General features: G+C 44.3%; 1 protein-coding gene across 1 annotated transcript in view; it reads right to left on the reverse strand.

Annotated features, from left to right (window-relative positions):
• Positions 1-6,067, reverse strand: part of erbb3b (erb-b2 receptor tyrosine kinase 3b) — a 44,214-nt gene extending 38,147 nt beyond the window's left edge. The window contains exon 1 of the mRNA XM_061985973.2: positions 5,921-6,067. Within this exon, the coding sequence (XP_061841957.2) occupies positions 5,921-5,999 (79 nt within the window). The 5' untranslated portion in view covers positions 6,000-6,067. The remainder of the gene's footprint in view (positions 1-5,920) is intronic.
• Positions 6,068-21,142: the final 15,075 nt, after the last annotated feature.

Here is a 21,142-nt window from a genome sequence, read left to right on the forward strand (position 1 = left end):
ATCCTTTGTGTATCAGATCATTTCTACTTTACACTCTGAAGTAAAGGAAAACTTGACAGATTTATAATCATATTTAAATGAATAATGACGTTATATCAGGAGTGTCGAACTCATTTTAGCACAGGAAAATCTATTACCACGTGGGTCGGAAAGGTAAAATCATGGCATAATAACTTAAAAATACAACTACGACAACTTCACATTGTTTAATTAGTTTTACTCCGGCCCAAAATAGAACAAGCACATTCTGAAAATGTACATATCACAAATAATCCTCTTGACAAAACACTTCAAGTTAGTTGAAAATTCTGAGGAAAAAATTGGTGTAGTATAAAAAACACTATGAAGAACACAATGAATTTAGACTTAATCTCAGTGTATCTACAAAGCAATTATACTTTAAGTTACAGCCCATCTAGGATTGAACAAAAAACAAAATAAAACGTAAATAAAAACTATTTATGTATCAACTACCTAATTTGTCATTTCCACTGTTCACTTTCTTTAAATTTGCTCAGAAGACCACAATTCTAATAGAACTATATCAATGTGCAGTGTCTCATGCAGCATTTCAAAGTAGGGTTACCAAATATTTATTTTACTCCTGTTTGTTTTACATTAGGTTGAGGGGGAGGAGTCACAGCCCCGCTTTACCGTGTACCTCTTGCTTGGTATACTTGCTCGCCCCGGTAAAAACTATTTGCTTGCCTAACAGAATTGCTATTGCGACATCCAGTGGACACATTTAGAACAGCAGTCTCTTTCATTTAAAAATACAGCTCCATTTTACACAATTTTACTATTTTACACTTACTAAACTCATCTGGATTGAACCTGTTCGCGGGCTTGTTTGACATCCCTGGGTTATATGATTATTGAAATTCATGTTATGGCCACTTTATATAGAATTTGTGGGTACTGTTTTATGATGCCATCCATCCATCCATCCATCTTCTTCCGCTTATCCGAGGTCGGGTCGCGGGGGCAGCAGCCTAAGCAGGGAAGCCCAGACTTCCCTCTCCCAAGCCACTTTGTCCAGCTCTTCCCGTGGGACCCCGAGGCGTTCCCAGGCCAGCCGGGAGACATAGTCTTCCCAACGTGTCCTGGGTCTTCCCCGCGGCCTCCTACCGGTCGGACGTGCCCTAAACACCTCCCTAGGGAGGCGCTCGGGTGGCATCCTGACCAGATGCCCGAACCACCTCATCTGGCTCCTCTCGATGTGGAGGAGCAGCGGCTTTACTTTGAGCTCCCCCCGGATGGCAGAGCTTCTCACCCTATCTCTAAGGGAGAGCCCCGCCACCCGGCGGAGGAAACTCATTTCGGCCGCTTGTACCCGTGATCTTGTCCTTTCGGTCATAACCCAAAGCTCATGACCATAGGTGAGGATGGGAACGTAGATCGACCGGTAAATTGAGAGCTTTGCCTTCCGGCTCAGCTCACCACAACGGATCGATACAGCGTCCGCATTACTGAAGACGCCGCACCGATCCGCCTGTCGATCTCACGATCCACTCTTCCCTCACTCGTGAACAAGACTCCGAGGTACTTGAACTCCTCCACTTGGGGCAAGATCTCCTCCCCAACCCGGAGATGGCACTCCACCCTTTTCCGGGCGAGAACCATGGACTCGGACTTGGAGGTGCTGATTCTCATCCCAGTCGCTTCACACTCGGCTGCGAACCGATCCAGCGAGAGCTGAAGATCCTGGCCAGATGAAGCCATCAGGACCACATCATCTGCAAAAAGCAGAGACCTAATCCTGCAGCCACCAAACCAGATCCCCTCAACGCCTTGACTGCGCCTAGAAATTCTGTCCATAAAAGTTATGAACAGAATCGGTGACAAAGGGCAGCCTTGGCGGAGTCCAACCCTCACTGGAAACGTGTCCGACTTACTGCCGGCAATGCGGACCAAGCTCTGGCACTGAGCATACAGGGAGCGGACTGCCACAATCAGACAGTCTGATACCCCATACTCCCCGAGCACTCCCCACAGGACTTCCCGAGGGACACGGTCGAATGCCTTCTCCAAGTCCACAAAACACATGTAGACTGGTTGGGCAAACTCCCATGCACCCTCAAGGACCCTGCCGAGAGTATAGAGCTGGTCCACAGTTCCACGACCAGGACGAAAACCACACTGCTCCTCCTGAATCCGAGGTTCGACTATCCGGCGTAGCCTCCTCTCCAGTACACCCGAATAGACCTTACCGGGAAGGCTGAGGAGTGTGATCCCACGATAGTTAGAACACACCCTCCGGTTCCCCTTCTTAAAGAGAGGAACCACCACCCCTGTCTGCCAATCCAGAGGTACCGCCCCCGATGTCCACGCGATGCTGCAGAGTCTTGTCAACCAAGACAGCCCCACAGCATCCAGAGCCTTAAGGAACTCCGGGCGGATCTCATCCACCCCCGGGGCCTTGCCACCGAGGAGCTTTTTAACTACCTCAGCAACCTCAGCCCCAGAAATAGGAGAGCCCACCACAGACTCCCCAGGCACTGCTTCCTCATAGGAAGACGTGTTGGTGGGATTGAGGAGGTCTTCGAAGTATTCCCTCCTCCCACAACATCCGCAGTCGAGGTCAGCAGAACACCATCCTCGCCATACACGGTGTTGATAGTGCACTGCTTCCCCTTCCTGAGGCGGCGGATGGTGGTCCAGAATTGCTTCGAAGCCGTCCGGAAGTCGTTTTCCATGGCCTCACCGAACTCCTCCCATGTCCGAGTTTTTGCCTCTGCGACCGCTGAAGCCGCACACCGCTTGGCCTGTTGGTACCTGTCCGCTGCCTCAGGAGTCCTATGAGCCAAAAGAACCCGGTAGCACTCCTTCTTCAGCTTGACGGCATCCCTCACCGCCGGTGTCCACCAACGGGTTCTAGGATTACCGCCACGACAGGCACCAACTACCTTGCGGCCACAGCTCCAATCAGCCGCCTCGACAATAGAGGCGCGGAACATGGTCCATTCGAACTCAATGTCCAGTACCTCCCTCGTGACATGTTCAAAGTTCTTCCGGAGGTGGGAATTGAAACTCTCTCTGACAGGAGACTCTGCCAGACGTTCCCAGCAAACCCTCACAATGCGTTTGGGCCTGCCAGGTCTGTCCGGCATCCTCCCCCTCCATCGCAGCCAACTCACCACCAGGTGGTGATCGGTAGAAAGCTCCGCCCCTCTCTTCACCCGAGTGTCCAAAACATGAGGCCGCAAATCCGATGACACAACTACAAAGTCGATCATGGAACTGCGGCCTAGGGTGTCCTGGTGCCAAGTGCACATATGGACACCCTTATGTTTGAACATGGTGTTTGTTATGGACAATCTGTGACGAGCACAAAAGTCCAACAACAAAACACCGCTCGGGTTCAGATCCGGGCAGCCATTCTTCCCAATCACGCCTCTCCAGGTTTCACTGTCGCTGCCAACATGAGCATTGAAGTCCCCCAGTAGAACGAGGGAATCACCCGGGGGAGCACTCTCAAGTACTCCCTCGAGTGAATCCAAAAAGGGTGGGTACTCTGAGCTGCGGTTTGGCGCGTAAGCGCAAACCACAGTCAGGACCCGTTCCCCCACCCGAAGGCGGAGGGAAGCTACCCTCTCGTCCACCGGGTTGAACTCCAATGTGCAGGCTCTGAGCCGGGGGGAAACAAGAATTGCCACCCCAGCCCGTCGCCAGAGTGGAAGAGAGTCCAGCCCCTCTCGAGAGAACTGGTTCCAGAGCCCTTGCTGTGCGTCGAAGTGAGTCCGACTATATCTAGCCGGAACTTCTCCACCTCGCGCACTAGCTCAGGCTCCTTCCCCCCCAGTGAGGTGACGTTCCACGTCCCAAGAGCTAGCTTCTGTAGCCGAGGATCGGACCGCCAAGTGCCCTGCCTTCGGCTGCCGCCCAGCTCACAACGCACCCGACCTCTATGACCCCTGCTATGGGTGGTGAGCCCATTGGAGGGGGGACCCACGTTGCCTCTTCGGACTGGCCCCGGCCTGGCCCCATGGGGACAGGCCCGGCCACCAGGCGCTCGCCATCGTGCCCCACCTCCGGGCCTGGCTCCAGAGGGGGGCCCCGGTGACCCGCGTCCGGGCGAGGGAAATCTGGGTTCCTTGTCAGTGTTCCTCATAGAGATCTTCGAGCTGCTCTTTGTCTGATCCCTCACCTAGGACCAGTTTGCCTTGGGAGACCCTACCAGGGGGCATAGAAGCCCCCGGACAACATAGCTCCTAGGATCATTGGGACACGCAAACTCCTCTACCACGTTAAGGTGGCAGCTCAGAGAGGAGTGTTTTATGTTTTATGATGCATTGTTTAAAAAGCTGGTTTCAACCATTTCATGCAATAATTAGTTTGATTGCATGTGAACATATCCAGTGTGTGTGTATGGCACGGGTTTATGGTGGGATCGGAGCGGGCCCTTTAAGATTCTTGTGTATGGGGGCCCAGAATTTGGTGCTACACCCCTGTATGCAGGTGTGCTGTTATTGCTGGCATAGCATTACTGTGCAGTGTGAGTTCCACGTGTTGGTTGAACAATATGAAGAAGAAGAAAACAGTCTCGTAGTCCATCATCTTCATCACCCTGACACACGGAGCAGTCTAGGCCTCGGGGACTGACGGAGTAACGGGCTTAGGGTCGAGGAGTAAAGGCTTCTCTCACACAACGTTCTTATTGTGATGAAGCTATAAATGTGGACAGTGTGTCTCAGTGCAGTGACAGTACTTCTGTGTGTGTGTGTGTGTGTGTGTGTGTGTGTGTGTGTGTGTGTGTGTGTGTGTGTGTGTGTGTGTGCGTGTGCGTGTGTGTGTGTGTGCGTGTCTGAGATGAGCGACTGAGATCATACCAAAAGACAATGGCTCATGTGTGCCGTCTCTTTTGGCAGTGAGAAGGGAAATATCATGAACGGAAGAGGACACAGACAGAAAATCATTGCTTAACAAGCAGCATTCGTGCTAAAAGATAATTGCATTGCTCAAAACAAAGTGTATAAATAAAGTGCCACATCTTCAGTTATATCCTGTTATTTCGTATTTTATTTATTACTACAATTATTCTTACAATCATTTTGTGTTTTTTTTTAAATCTATTAATTTATTATTTATATATATATTTTTAAATATTTATTTTCATTATTTTCTAGATGATCCTAATTTTTGCAATGCTTTGTTTTGTTATTGTCCATGATGCTGTGTGTGCGTGCATGAATGTGTGAGTGTATGCTCTTTTTTTGGTCCTTTTAAAGTAAAGTACTTAGTGTTGCATCATGCCTGTATATGAAAAGTTTTGATTTGATTTGATTTGATCACGGCAGACACTAAATCAACAGGTTTGAAAATAATCAAATGCGCTCATTGATCATGTATATATTTAGGGACCAATCCACCCCATTGAGAATATAGAGAAGGTCACTGTTGGGTAATACAAACCTTGCATTGATTATTGCTGAATAAAGAAGTGTCACTAAAATATTTTTCCAATGTGCATCTCCAATAAGCAGGGAGCTGTAGTAATAGTATTTTGATAGTGCATATTAAATAGGTCCATCAGTTGTTCTAAGGCAGTGGTCCCCAACCACCGATTGGTACAGGGCTGCACAAGAAATTTTAATTAAATCAACATAAAAAACACAATATATACATTATATATCAATTATAGATCAATACAGCCTGCAGGGATACAGTCAGTAAGCACACATGATTGTATTTCTTTATGGTCCGCAGCTACAAAACAGTTGGGGACCACTGTTCTAAGGACTACATCCACTTTACACAAGGGGCATTTATATTGGTTCTATTCATCACCAGCAGTTTACAAAGACTTGGCTTTAAAGCTGCATTAATGGGCTTATTAAACACTTAATGGTTCTCAATGAGACTACAAAAAGTTCAGGTGAAGAACATTAAAGAGAAAAAAAACCAAATACAAATCACTTACCTTCATGTGTTTGTGATAACGTTGCATGCAAACTCCAGGACAACGTCAGAGACACTAAAATGACTAACCACTGCCTCATGTTGGCATTCAATCTGTTCACTGGAATGTCACCATGTCACATAAAGTCCAGGTGGTCCTCCACAAGTTGTGCAAAAGCCTTTTTTCACTCTGTCTCTGCTGCAATCACCAACAACAAGGAGTAGAAGTCATCCTTTCTTACAGCCAAACAACACCAGAGAAACGCGCCAATGGATGAAAACAGCCAACAAGTGGCAGTTTATTTTGAGCAGGAACTTCCCTCCCAGGCGAAACAGTCTGATTGGCCAGGAGACATATTTTCCCACCAATCGCGACCGGGTCCGTCTTTTTTTTTCAATTTATTCATTGATTCCACGAACAGAGGTCACAGCTGTGGAGCTGGATTTGCATTAACTGCGGAATAAATGAACGTACATTTCACTATAACATGGAAAATGTCAAACACAGCCCGTGACACTGAACAGCGTGTATTTAGAGTTATTCGTAAGCATGATATTTAAAGCGAGGGTGTTTGCATCATGGTGAACATTACACAACTCTTAAATGCACAGATGTGTTTCATGTGTATGTCCAGCAGCGCTGCACTGCAGAGAGTGGCTGCACTGTTGGCGCTGTAAAGAGCAGTATTGTCCCCCTTCTGCCCGCTTAATCACCTCTTTGATGCGCATGGAGCAGCCGGCCACAATGCTCACATTGTCACACGGTCAAGTCACTTCTCTGCTCCCCCAAAACAGGCTTAATTTGTGAACACAGCCTCAAAGTAGTCGAGATTCCTCGACATGACGTTGGGACAACTCACTAATGGAACTTGTTCTGACTAACTGTGACTCATGCAGAGCCTCATTGTCCCTGACGGACGTTTGATTGCTGACTGCTGTTTGTCTCGCATTTTCTTCCAATAGGGAAGTGTGGGGTTAGTAGTCACACTTTTCCCTTTAGTCTAGTTGACCCCAGGGTGCAGGGATGGCAGGAGAAGTGCAGGTAAAATGTATTCAATCCCAAAAATAGTGCAGCAAGGATTTCGATTGATTGATTGAAACTTTTGTTAGTAGATTGCACAGTGAAGTAAATATTCCGTACAATTGACCACTAAATGGTAACACCCGAATACGTTTTTCAACTTGTTTAAGTCGGGGTCCACTTAAATTGATTCATGATACAGATGTATACTATTTTCATAATACTGTCATCACACAAGATAATCATCAGAGTATATACATTGAATTATTTACATTATTTACAATCCGGGGTGTGGGATATGGAGGGGGGGAGTGGGGGGGGGGGTTGTTAGGTTTGGTTGGTATCAACACTTCAGTCATCAATAATTGCATCATCAGTGAAATGGACATTGGAACAGTATAGGACTGACTTGGTAGGATATGTACAGCAAGTAGTGGACACAGAGAGAGAGATCAGAAAGTATAATAACAAGTGTCTACATTTGATTGTTTACATTTGATTATTTACAATCCGAAGAGGTATGATGAGGAAGGGAGGGTGTTAGTTTAGGGTTGAAGTTGCCTGGAGGTGTTGTTTTAGTGCGGTTTTGAAGGAGGATAGAGATGCCCTTTCTTTTACACCTGTTGGGAGTGCATTCCATATTGATGTGGCATAGAAAGAGAATGAGTTAAGACCTTTGTTAGATCGGAATCTGGGTTTAACGTGGTTTGTGGAGCTCCCCCTGGTGTTGTGGTTATGGCGGTCATTTACGTTAAGGAAGTAGTTTGACATGTACTTCGGTATCAGGGAGGTGTAGCGGATTTTATAGACTAGGCTTAGTGCAAGTTGTTTTACTCTGTCCTCCACCCTGAGCCAGCCCACTTTGGAGAAGTGGGTAGGAGTGAGGTGTGATCTGGGGTGGAGGTCGAGAAGTAATCTGACTAGCTTGTTCTGGGATGTTTGGAGTCTAGATTTGAGGGTTTTGGAGGTGCTAGGGTACCAGGAGGTGCATGCGTAATCGAAAAAGGGTTGAACGAGAGTTCCCGCCAGAATCTTCATGGTGCTTTTGTTGACCAGAGAGGAGATTCTATAGAGAAATCTCGTTCGTTGGTTGACCTTTTTGATTACCTTGGTTGAAGAGCGCAAAAAGGCATAAGAAGCAGCAGCCTACAGGTGTGTCCTGAGTGCCAATCGGGGACAGGTGAGGGAGCCTCCGCTTAGAGTAAAGAAGTGGTGGCAAATGGAGGAAAACGGGTGGTGGAAACAAAAATAACAGAGTTGCAAAGGAAATTAAAAAACATACAAAAAACCTTGATTGCCACTGCCATCATCCCTTGGAACAAAGATAGATGAACACTGAAGTGAAGTGAATTATATTTATATAGCGCTTTTCTCTAGTGACTCAAAGCGCTTTACATAGTGAAACCCAATATCTAAGTTACATTTAAACCAGTGTGGGTGGCACTGGGAACAGGTGGGTAAAGTGTCTTGCCCAAGGAGACAACGACAGTGAATAGGATGGCGGAAGCGGGAATCGAACCTGGAACCCTCAAGTTGCTGGCACGGCCACTCTACCAACCGAGCTATGCCGGTTTGGTAGAGTGACACTGTTGCATCATCCTTTGAAGTTAAAGTTAAAGTCCCAACTATAGTCAGTGGTCCCCAACCTTTTTGTAACTGTGGACCGGTCAACGCTTGAAAATTTGTCCCACAGAGGAGGGTTGGGTTGGGGGTGGTTTAGGGGGGTGTATGGTAAAAAAATAAACAAATGTTGGTCATAAAATACAATCATGTGTGCTTACGGACTGTATCCCTTGCAGACTGTATTGATATATATTGATATATAATGTAGGAACCAGAAATATTAATAACAGAAAGAAACAACCCTTCTGTGCGAATGAGTGTAAATGGGGGAGGGAGTTTTTGGGTTGGTGCACTAATTGTAAGTGTATCTTGTGTTTTTTATGTTGATTTAATAAAATAAAAATTAAAAAAAATACAAAAAAAAAATAAAAAAAAATATATATATATATAGTAGTGTCAAAGCGCTTTGAGTACCTTGAAGGTAGAAAAGCGCTATACAAGTACAACCCATTTATCATTTATTTATATACATTTTTTAATTTCTTGTGTGGCTCGGTACCAATCGATCCACGGACCCGGTGGTTGGGGACCACTGACTATAGTAACACACACACTAGGTGTGGTAAAATTACCCTCTGCATTTGACCCATCCCCATGTTCATCCTCTGGGAGGTGAGGGGAGCAGTGACCAGCAGCGGTGGTCGCTCTCGGGAATCATTTGGTGATTCAACCCCCAATTCCAATCCTTGATGCTGAGTGCCAAGCAGGGAGGTAATGGGTCTCATTTCTATAGTCTTTGGTATGACTCGGCCGGGGTTGTAACTCACAACCTTCCAGTCTCAGGGCAGACACTCTAACCACGAGGCCAATGAGCAGGCTACTACTGAATACCTCCTACATTTGGTCTCTGTTTCATGGTTTTATTTCGCATCTCTCATTGTTCTGTCCTGTACATTTGTCTTGGAGCCTGTCGAAGATTAATTTCTGCTTTATTACAGACAATAAAAAGGTTATCTATTCATACCTAATAACTGTCTTGTGAGAATCATGACACTTGTCTAAGTTGAAATTCAAGCTTTCCTTTATATTTCTTAAGGGTAACACATTTTTAAACCATTGTGTGAAACAACTACAAGACAAACACAGAGGATTTACAATTTCTCACAAGAAAACACAAGTCCTCCTACTTCAAGTTCAACAGTGTGAGTGGTGTGGCTCTATGGGTAGAGCTGCCAGCCAGCAACCTGAGGGTTCCAGGTTCGATTCCCCCTTCCACCATCCTAGTCAAAGCTGTTGTGTCCTTAGACAAGACACAACATACTCCCATACTGGTTTAAATCTAGCTTTAAGATGTAGATAATTGGTTTCACTATGTAAAGCGCTTTGAGTCTCTAGATTAAAATGCTATATAAATATGATTCACAAACAGAGAAGGCAATGTAGGTAAGCTCTGATCCTAATTTTCTACATTTCAATACCACAATTGGAGAAACAGGGCAGCAGTTAGTGAATGTGCCTCACAATACGAAGGTCCTGGGTTCGATTCCCGGGCTCGGGGTCTTTATGTGTGGAGTTTGCATGTCCTCCCCGTGACTGCGTGGGTTCCCTCCGGGTACTCCGGCTTCCTCCCACCTCCAAAAACATGCACCTGGGGATAAGTTGATTGGCAACGCTAAATTGGCCCTAGTGTGTGAATGTGAGTGTGAATGTTGTCTGTCTATCTGTGTTGGCCCTGTGATGAGGAGGCAACTTGTCCAGGGTGTACCCTGCCTTCCGCCCAAATGCAGCTGAGATAGGCTCCAGCACCCCCCTCGATCCCGAAGGGGACAAGTGGTAGAAAATGGATGGATGGACTTTGTATCACTTACTGTATCATGTGTTGGGTTATCATGCGTAGAGAGTCGCTCCAAGCTGAGTTTGAATGATGTGCATGCGTATCCAAAGTGCCCAACTTTATGCCATTGTAAGCTAATAAGTCAACATTCCACAGAGGGCAGCAAACAGCAGACTTGAGGGATGCAGGGCGGCTATCTTGTGAATAAACTGGGCTTTTCTTTTTTCTTCGGTTTGCAGTCATTGTTTTTACACTGTATTTGCACTACAGGATCACAATCTAGTCTATTTTGTCAATGTATTCCTATGAATCTGTCATGTCTGTGTGATCATGTTTTGTTTTGGTTATGTTCAGTTTGGTTTTTGGACTCTTTGTGCACTCTTGTTTGTTTTGTTTCCATGACAACCCATTAGTTTTCACCTGTCCTTATGTCACGCACCTGATTCATTTGGACTCACACACCTGTCATTAATCATGTTCAAGACTATTTAAGCCGTCAGCCTGGCGACATTAACTCTGTTTGACTTCTGCTACCCATGTTACCCATGCTACCATAGTTTCATGCCAAGTGAGTTTTGTCGATGTTCATGTTCCAAGTAAGTTTTTGTTTATTGTCCATAGTTTTGCCTTTGTGGTAGTTTTTGTTTCTTAGCCAAGTTTATCTCTGCCTTGAGCACGCTTTTTGTTTGTACCCTTTTTGTAGTTAGTGTTAAAATAAAATGATTTCCTTACCATCACGCCTTGTCCACTCCAACTTTCATGGCATCTCAGGAAAACAAACACCCCATGTCTTGACAGAATCTATACTACTTATAACCTGATCTATTTATATCCTATTCTACTTACAAACCCCGTTTCCATATGAGTTGGGAAATTGTGTTAGATGTAAATATAAACGGAATATAATGATTTGCAAATCCTTTTCAACCCATATTCAATTGAATGCACTACAAAGACAAGATATTTGATGTTCAAACTCATCAACTTTTTTTTTTTTGCAAATAATAATCAACTTAGAATTTCATGGCTGCAATACGTGCCAAAATAGTTGGGAAATTGCATGTTCACCAGTGTGTTACATGGCCTTTCCTTTTAACAACACTCAGTAAACATTTGGGTGGAATTATTTCCCATTCTTGCTTGATGTACAGCTTAAGTACAGTCCGGGGGTCTCCGTTGTGGTATTTTAGACTTCATAATGCGCCACACATTTTCAATGGGAGACAGGTCTGGACTACAGGCAGGCCAGTCTAGTACCCGCCCTCTTTTACTATGAAGCCACGTTGATGTAACACGTGGCTTGGCATTGTCTTGCTGAAATAAGCAGGGGCGTCCATGGTAACGTTGCTTGGATGGCAACATATGTTGCTCCAAAACCTGTATGTACCTTTCAGCATTAATGGCGCCTTCACAGATGTGTAAGTTACCCATGTCTTGGGCACTAATACACAACCATACCATCACAGATGCTGGCTTTTCAACTTTGCGCCTATAACAATCCGGATGGTTCTTTTCCTCTTTGGTCCGGAGGACACGACTTCCACAGTATCCAAAAACAATTTGAAATGTGGACTCGTCAGACCACAGAACACTTTTCCACTTTGTATCAGTCCATACCTACTCAGTGGTCTAGTGGTTAGAGTGTCCGTCCTGAGATCGGTAGGTTGGGAGTTCAAATCCCGGCCGAGTCATACCAAAGACTATAAAAATGGGACCCATTACCTCCCTGCTTGGCACTCAGCATCAAGGGTTGAAATTGGGGGTTAAATCACCAAAATGATTCCCGGGCGCAGCCACCGCTGCTGCCCACTGCTCCCCTCACCTCCCAGGGGGTGATCAAGGGTGATGGGTCAAATGCAGAGAATAATTTCGCCACACCTAGTGTGTGTGTGACAATCATTGGTACTTTAACTTTAACTTTAACTTTATCTTAGATGAACTCAGGCCCAGCGAAGCCGACGGCGTTTCTGGGTGTTGTTGATAAACGGTTTTCGCCTTGCATAGGAGAGTTTTAACTTGCACTTACAGATGTAGCGACCAACTGTAGTTACTGACAGTGGGTTTCTGAAGTGTTCCTGTGCCCATGTGGTGATATCCTTTACACACTGATGTCGCTTGTTGATGCAGTACAGCCTGAGGGATCGAAGGTCACAGGCTTAGCTGCTTATGTGCAGTGATTTCTCCAGATTCTCTGAACCCTTTGCTGATATTACGTACCGTAGATGGTGAAATCCCTAAATTCCTTGCAATAACTGGTTGAGAAAGCTTTTTCTTAAACTGTTCAACAATTTGCTCACGCATTTGTTGACAAAGTGGTGACCCTCGCCCCATCCTTGTTTGTGAATGACTGAGCATTTCATGGAATCTACTTTTATACCTAATCATTGCACCCACCTGTTCCCAATTTGCCTGTTCACCTGTGGGATGTTGCAAATAAGTGTTTGATGAGCATTCCTCAACTTTATCAGTATTTATTGCCACCTTTACCAACTTCTTTGTCACGTGTTGCTGGCATCAAATTCTAAAGTTAATGATTATTTGCAAAAAAAAAAAAAAGTTTATCGGTTTGAACATCAAATATGTTGTCTTTGTAGCATATTCAACTGAATATGAGTTGGAAATGATTTTCAAATCATTGTATTCCGTTTATATTTACATCTAACACAATTTCCCAACTCATATGAAAACAGGGTTTGTACATTAGAATGTACATAGTGCCGTTTTTGTGGTATTCATTGCTCGTACGACAATAAAGTTCATGGAATCCTTGAATAAATCATTTAAATTAGTGTTACATCCAATGATACTTTATGTCTTAGTAATAATACATTATTTCATTTTGAATTTATGTTGAAGCCAATAAGAAACAAGGTGCTGGTTGAAAAACGGCCCCCGTGCTGCAGTTTGGATACACCTGATAAAGCGTTCCCACACTACCTGCTCATGTTTGAGCTCCTGCTAGAATTTAAAGTCAAAGTCTATTTCAACCAGCAGGAGGAGCCAAAGTCTGAAGATGGAAGCTGCAGGATTTTCTTCTCAAATCCTCAGTTAGCAGCTGTATTGTCCATCCATCCATTTTTTATACTCCTTTTCCTCAAGGATCAGGATGAGCTGGAGCCTATCCCATCTGACTGGCTGGGCTGTCAGCCAATCACAGGGCACATTTAGACAAACAAGCACCCACATATGGACAGCTTAGAACCTCCTAACATACATGTTTCAGGGTCGCGGGAGAAGAGGGAATACCCAATGAAGACACGCACATGCACAGAGAGAACATGCAAACTCTGCACAGATGCCAAAATAGAGACTCGAACTTTTAATCTTATAACTGTGAGACTGACATGCTGACCACTAGGTCACGGTGCGGCCTACTAACTTGCACGGTCATTTTCCGAGTAATATTTTTTTAAATTAAAAAAGTATCATTAAAAAAGTCTTACTTAGATGGAGACAATACTCATACTTTAACTCAGGGGTCCCCAAAATTTTTGACTAAGGTGACGCATTGGGTTAAACAAATTTGGCCGGGGGCCGGGCTGTGTATATATATATATATATATATATATATATATATATATATATATATATATATATATATATATATATATATATATATATATATATATATATATATATATTCCGAGCGCGATGATGTCACGTTATTGATGGGAGAATGGATTTTTAGACTATATGATTTGCCTGAGCAGCTAGGAGACACAGAGAGTAACAAGCGGTAGAAAATGGATTAGAAAGGTCATATTTAACAAAAACAAACAAAACAAAACTTGGTACTTCCTGCGGGCCGTATTTTGGACGCTGGCGGGCCGGATGCGGACCGCAGGCTGTAGTTTGATGCCTTAAGTCATCATTTATAACATAGGATTCACGAAATCAGCTGATCTCACACCCGACCAGCGCTTCCACCTCACAAAACACTTGGCTTTCCAAGTCCCACCATATGGACCAACATTAAAATATAGTAGCGTTCTAGGCCTAAGTATTCATAAAAATCAAGGTTTTAATAAACAATTATATATTTAATATTTTTTGCCACTGTAGTTTGAACAATAACACTGTGTGGGAAAATAAAACCCTACTTAAAGAAGAAATCTAGTCTTTGGCATACAACTAGTTGGAGCCTGTGTACCACATTTTGAGAATCACTGCACTAGTGCAGTGATTTTCAACCTTTTTTTGAGCCAAGTCACATTTTTTTCATTCAAAAAATCCGGAGGCACACCACCAGCAGAAATCATTAAAAAATTAAACTCAGCAGCAGTAAAAAGTCGTTGTCGCAAGTGTTGGATATTACTTTAAACCATAAACAAACATGCATCACTATAGCTCTTGTCTCAAAGTAGGTGTACTGTCACCACCTGTCACATCACGCCGTGACTTATTTTGAGTTTTTTTGCTGTTTTCCTGTGTGTAGTGTTTTAGTTCTTGTCTTGCGCGCCTATTGTGGTGGCTTTTCCTGTTTTGTTGGTGTTTTCCTGTAGCAGTTTCATGTCTTCCTTGAGCGCTATTCCCCGCACCTGCTTTGTTTTAGCAATCAAGGCTATTTAAGTTGTTGCTATCCTTCTTTGTGGGGAAATTGTTGATTGTCATGTCATGTGACATGACGTCTTTGCTCCACTGTAAGTCTTTGCTGTCGTCCAGCATTCTGTTTTTGTTTACTTTGTAGCCAGTTAGGTTTTACTTTTGTTCTGCATAGCCTTCCCTAACCTTCAATGCCTTTTCTTAGGAGCACTCGTCTTTTGTTTATTTTTGGTTTAAGCATTAGATACGACGACAAACCCTCGTAGTCTCACACGACGTGTTCCCGACATCTAGCTACCGGCTGCCACCTACTGATATGGAAGAGTATAACACGGTTACTCTGCCGAGCTCTAGACAGCACCGACACTCAACAACGGCACATTATTTGCAGACTATAATTACTTGTTTGCAAAAAATATTTTTACCCCAAATAGGTGAAATTACATAATCTCCCACGGTACACCAGACTGTATCTCCCGGTACAGTGGTTGAAAAACACTGCACTAGAACAGTTTTTTTCAACCTTTTTTGAGCCAAGGCACATTTTTTTCCTAAACAAAATATGGAGGCACACCACCAGCAGAAACGTTTAAAAAATGAAACTCCACCAGGTTGTCGTGCCTTATTTTGAGTTTGCTGTTGTTTCCTGTGTGTAGTGCTTTAGTTTCTGTCTTGCGCTGTTATTTTGGTGGCTCTTCCTGTTTTGTTGGTGTTCTCCTGTAGCAGCTTCACGCCTTCCTTTGAGTGCTATTGCGCGCACCTGCTTTGTTTTCGCAATCAAGACTATTGAAGTTGTGCGTACGCTATCCTTCTTTGTGGGGAAGTTGTTGATTATCATGTCATGTACGGATGTACTTTGTGGACGCCGTTTTTGCTCCACACGCTGTAAGTTTTTGCTGTTGTCCAGCATTCTGTTTTTGTTGACTTTGTAGCCAGTTTTACATTTGTTTTACATAGCCATCCCTATGCTTCAGTGCCTTTTCCTAGCGGGACTTGCCTTTTGTCAATTTTTGGTTTAAGCGTTACATACCTTTTTACCTGCACGCTGTCTCCCGCTGTGCTCTGCATATTGGGATCACGACAAACCATCCTTGACGCGTTCCGACTTCTACAAAGCAATTAACTACCTGCTGCCACCTACTGATATGGAGTATTACATGGTTACCCTGCCAAGCTCTACACAGCACAATATTACGATTATTGATTTGCAAAAAATATTTTTTGGACCAATTAGGTGAAGTTGCACAATTTCCCACGGCACACCAGGCAATATCTCACGACGCCGCGGAACAGTGGTTGAAAATCCCTGCACTAGAGTATGCACATTTTTTGTCTGGGTAAATCTTATCCTTCATGGTTTTCTGCACTTTGCCACGGTGTCATCGCAGTGTCATCCCCTTCCAAGGCGAGCTGTGGGGGTGACGACTGTGGCCTTTTGCAGTTATGTCTGCCTTCAGAGATTGATGAATTGATTGTGGGGCTGCTGCCAGTGTGTCTGTGCCCTGAGCGAAGGCGTCCCGGTTACGGGTGGGAATCCCAGCTATGGCATCTGCCCCGGGGGCTACTATTGTGGCCGTCCTGCAGGGGGCCGCAGAGCTGGTGGCCCCCGGGAGCAGCTCTGACTCACATACTGCTGTCACACCCCTGGAGACACACAAACCTCTGATGAGACTCAGTGACTCTGAGGAGTTAGGGAAACTTTCTGATTGTGCCAAATTACTCTTTTGATGGCAGTTGGGCAAAGCCAAAGGGAAAACAGATCCATCTCCTTTTGACCTGTTCGTTCCCCCTCGTATTTACCACAATGTCTTCACAGGTCGAGAAGAATGTCATGTTTTTGTTGTTTTGTTCATACATACACTGTACTGTATGACTGCGTCACACTTCTTTATCCTTAAAAAACATCCCCGAGGTCCAACATAAGTGACCTTCTGGATGAATGGACAAACATTCACACAAACAAACTCCAACATTTTAGGGAAAGTCTTTTTCTATAAGACTTCATTATTTTCTTTGAGTGGTTCCATCTGATGACCTCACATCAGTGGTGTCCAAAGTGCGGCCAAGGGGGGCATTTGAGGCCCACAGCTTGTTTGTTATTGGCTCTCGACAATTTCTAAAGAGAAAAAAAACCCATCCCAAATTAGAACACTACACACAAAAAAGAAAAAATGGAACCTCTTGTTATGCTTTCCTGTCTATAACAGCTGCGTGGCGTTCCTAGCCTTAGTAGGAACTAAATATACGTTCAAATCCAGAAAACTACATACGCCAGTAAAGATTCAGGTGTGTTGAAGCGTGCACGTGTATTGCTTTTTGACATCGCAATCAATTTGGACTTGGTACGCCCAGAATACGCCCAGACCACACCCCTAAAAATCATATTAAATGTGCTTGAGCTCTGCACGTCCGACCAATCCCAAGTCAGTAAAAAGTGCTTCTTTCTCGTTTTTTGAGTTTTTGCCGGGTCTCTGAGAACTGAACACAGGAAAAAAGTCTAGAAGAAGATAAATGTGCGTGGCTAAAGCTGACTCTGAGAAATTAATGCCGCACCCTGTTTGAAAATATATACACTGCAATAAGTAAAACTTTGGAAGAGGCATAATTTGTGTAGTTTATAACAAAATGTGTTTATACTGTAGCCTGCTCACACGAGCCAGATTAGAGTTTCATGTGAAAATTATGTTTTATGGCCTGGCTCCAGTCCAGTCCGCCCCCTGACCACCGCAATCCCGAGTGGGACAATAGCGTTTAAAAATTGATGGATGGATTTGTTTGACATCTTTCACATTTAAACATGACAGCATATCACAAATGATACAAAAGACTTGGATTCTTGTTTGATTACTCAATCTATTAATACAACACAGGCGTGTATATACATATATGTGTTTTAGAGATGCGCGGATAGGCAATTATTTCATCCGCAACCGCATCACAAAAGTCGTCAACCATCTGCCATCCACCCAATCTAACATTTAATCAGAACTGCACCCGCCCGCACCCGCCCGTTGTTATATATCTAATATAGACGATGCAAGGCATTAGTGAGGTTATAAAGCTTTTGCCTGTTAAAGAAAGGAGACACCAGTGCGCGATCATCTGGGAGCCGCGCTGAGCGCACCTCCAAGCGCGTGGAGGTGCGATGTCCCTCGCACCCGCGGCGGCTCCACCCGGGCTCGCGCCCGAGGCTTCAGCGCGCACCGCGGCGGCCATCCTACTCGTCGCGGCCTAGCCCTCGCGGGTCTCGCTGCCGGCGACAGCCGGGTATGGGCCCGACGCTCCAGCGCCATCCATTTTCAGGGCTAGTTGATTCGGCAGGTGGGTTGTTACACACTCCTTAGCGGGTTCCGACTTCCATGGCCACCGTCCACCGCGGAGTGACCCCTGTTACGCGCCCCCGGCAACGGGGGTGGCGGGCAGGTAAGCTGCGCGGGCGGAGCGCGCGGAGTGACCCCTGTTACGAGCCCCCGGCCACGGGGGTGGCGGGCAGGTAAGCTGCTTACCTGCTGCGCGTGACGCCGGCCGCGGCGAAGGCGGACGAGGCGGGGTGTCGGTGCGGTGGGCGCGGTCGGGCCCTTCTCGCGGATCACCTCAGCTACGGCTCCCGGTGGGGCCCTCTCGGCGGAAGGGGCCTCGGTCCCGGACCCCGGCTAGGCGTCCCTTCTCCGCTCCGTAAAAGTGTCCATCTCTTTTTTTTTTCTTCTTCTGTTGTGGCATATGCAGCAGGTGCCTGCTCGTTTTTCGTATGTGGGTAACAACATTTAACTATGTATATATATTTCCGAATTGGTTTAACTGCCACCCGCCTGAATCTATCTAAAATCTAATTTTTTTAAATTTCAACCGCCCGACCCGACCCGCGGATAAAATCTTTTTTTTTTTAATTTCAACCGCCCGATCCGCGGATAATCCGCGGACTCCGCAGTTGTGTCCGCAAACCGCGCATCTCTAATGTGTTTATATGTGTGTGGATGTATAAACATATATATATATATATATATATATATATATTTTTTTAGGGCTGCAACAACTAATCGATTAAAATCGAGTATAAAAATAGGTGCCGATTAATTTAGTCATCGATTTGTTGGATCTATGCTATGCGCAGAGGCTTTTTTTTTTTTTAATAAACCTTTATTTATAAACTGCAACATTTACAAACAGCTGAGAAACAATAATCAAAATAAGTATGGTGCCAGTATGCTGGCTTTTTTTCAATAAAATACTGGATAGCATAGAAATGTAGTTTGTCTCTTTTGTCCGATTATTAATCGATTAATCGAAGTAATAATCGACAGATTAATCGATTATCAAATTAATCGTTAGTTGCAGCCCTAATATATTTATATATATATATATATATATATATATATATATATATATATATATATATATATATATATATATATATATATATATATATATATATATATTATAATTAAATCCACTTCATGGGCTTACGTCTCTAAGGTAAGAACATTTCTAAGAAGAATAAAAAAAGTGTACATTTAAGTTGAGTTTAAATGTGTGTGACCTTGTGTGATCTTCTCCTTTTTTTTCCTTTGTCTTTTCTCTTTCCTCAGGGGGAGGATCTGCCAGGGCAGATGCTCGATGTTCCATCTCCATCGTTGGGGTCCCTGTAGGTGGGGTGGGTGGTTCCCGTGGCCCCCGTGCCACTGCAGCCAATTTGAGTCGGGCAGCCTGGGTGGGCCCCGTCGTGCTGTCCTGGAGGGGTTGGGCTCGTGGGGGCCCGGTTGCAATGCAATCTTCCCGTCCGCCTGTGGGGGACACATACGTGCACACATAGGTACTTACGCACATACATTGGTACATACGCTCGCACATACATACACACACACGGTACATACAGCCACACACACATTCACTGTACAAACAAACATATACACATACTGTACATACACAAGCACATATGCATACATACACTCATGCATATAATCACGTTTCATGAAACATTTTACGGGAAAATGGGTAAAACACGGCACACTGACAAAGCTTAACCTATTATTTACTATAACAATCTACAAGGTTAATATAGTTCGCTTCTCTTTCTTCCCCCCTATTTATCTGCTTCCTTTTGTAATTCAAGTTTTCATCACATTTATGTATTGTTGCATTTGAACAATTGTATTGTTGATAATTGAGTAATGCATCATTAGCAGTGTAATAATGTTCATTGTCATTACTGAATTATAACTATCTACTTCACTGATTCTTTACTATTATTTTTCATATCATATTTGTACATATCGTATTTGCTGATGTTGTTAATGTTGTCTATCTGTCTTATCCCCCTCTTCTCCCCACGATTACCCCCTCCACGATTACTCGGTTGGTAGAGAGGCCGTGCCAGTAACTTGAGGGTTCCAGGTTTGATTCCCGCTTTCGCCATCCTAGTCACTGCCGTTGTGTCCTTGGGAAAGACACTTTACCCACCTGCTCCCAGTGCCACCCACACTGGTTTAAATGTAACTTAGATATTGGATTTCACTATGTAAAGCGCTTTGAGTCACTAGAGAAAAGCGCTATATAAATATATTTCACTTTCACTGTCTTTCTTCTTGTTATCCACGCCTGTTCCTGTCCGGCTGTGCCAAACATAAAATAAATCCATTTAATAAACTCAAATACAAATAAGGCAACAAGAGAAGTATCCCACACTTCTCTTTTGTAAAGTAAATCTGTACAGCACATAAGGACATCTACATCAACAATATGATTTGTCTCAGGGACTGGACAGGACACAAAAAGTAAAAAAAAAACAGTTTAAATTTAAGTTAGATAAACATATTCAAATCAAGGATCTGTATTGTCATGACCGGTCCTGTCCTGTGTTGGTTTGGTTGTCGTTCTTCTTAGTTTAGTGGAGATTTATGTTGTCAGCACTCCGAGTCGTCTTTTGTTTGTGTTCTTGTTGCTAGAAGTGCCTGAGCTCACGCACTCGTTTCTGTTTGTTGATTAGTGTCTCCACCTGCTGCCGCCACTAATCACTCCCCTTTAGAAGTACATCTCACCCTGCCTTTCCTTGCAGGGTTTTTGTCCGCTTTACGTGACAGTTGCGTTTTTTCTTGTTTGCCACGCTTAAAACTTTCTTGATGTTCGCCACGAGCGTCAGGTATGTTTGTTTCACGATATATTAAGATCGCTTTCCCTTGTTTGCTTTTTGGTAAATGTCTTGGCGACCTGCCTGCTGTCCCAGCAGCACAGTATTGTTTGTATTTTGCCTGGTTACTGGAACAAAAACAAATCTTACCTGCGTGCTG

This window comes from Nerophis lumbriciformis, linkage group LG01 (genome assembly GCF_033978685.3).
Source record: "Nerophis lumbriciformis linkage group LG01, RoL_Nlum_v2.1, whole genome shotgun sequence".
Lineage (NCBI taxonomy): Eukaryota > Metazoa > Chordata > Actinopteri > Syngnathiformes > Syngnathidae > Nerophis > Nerophis lumbriciformis.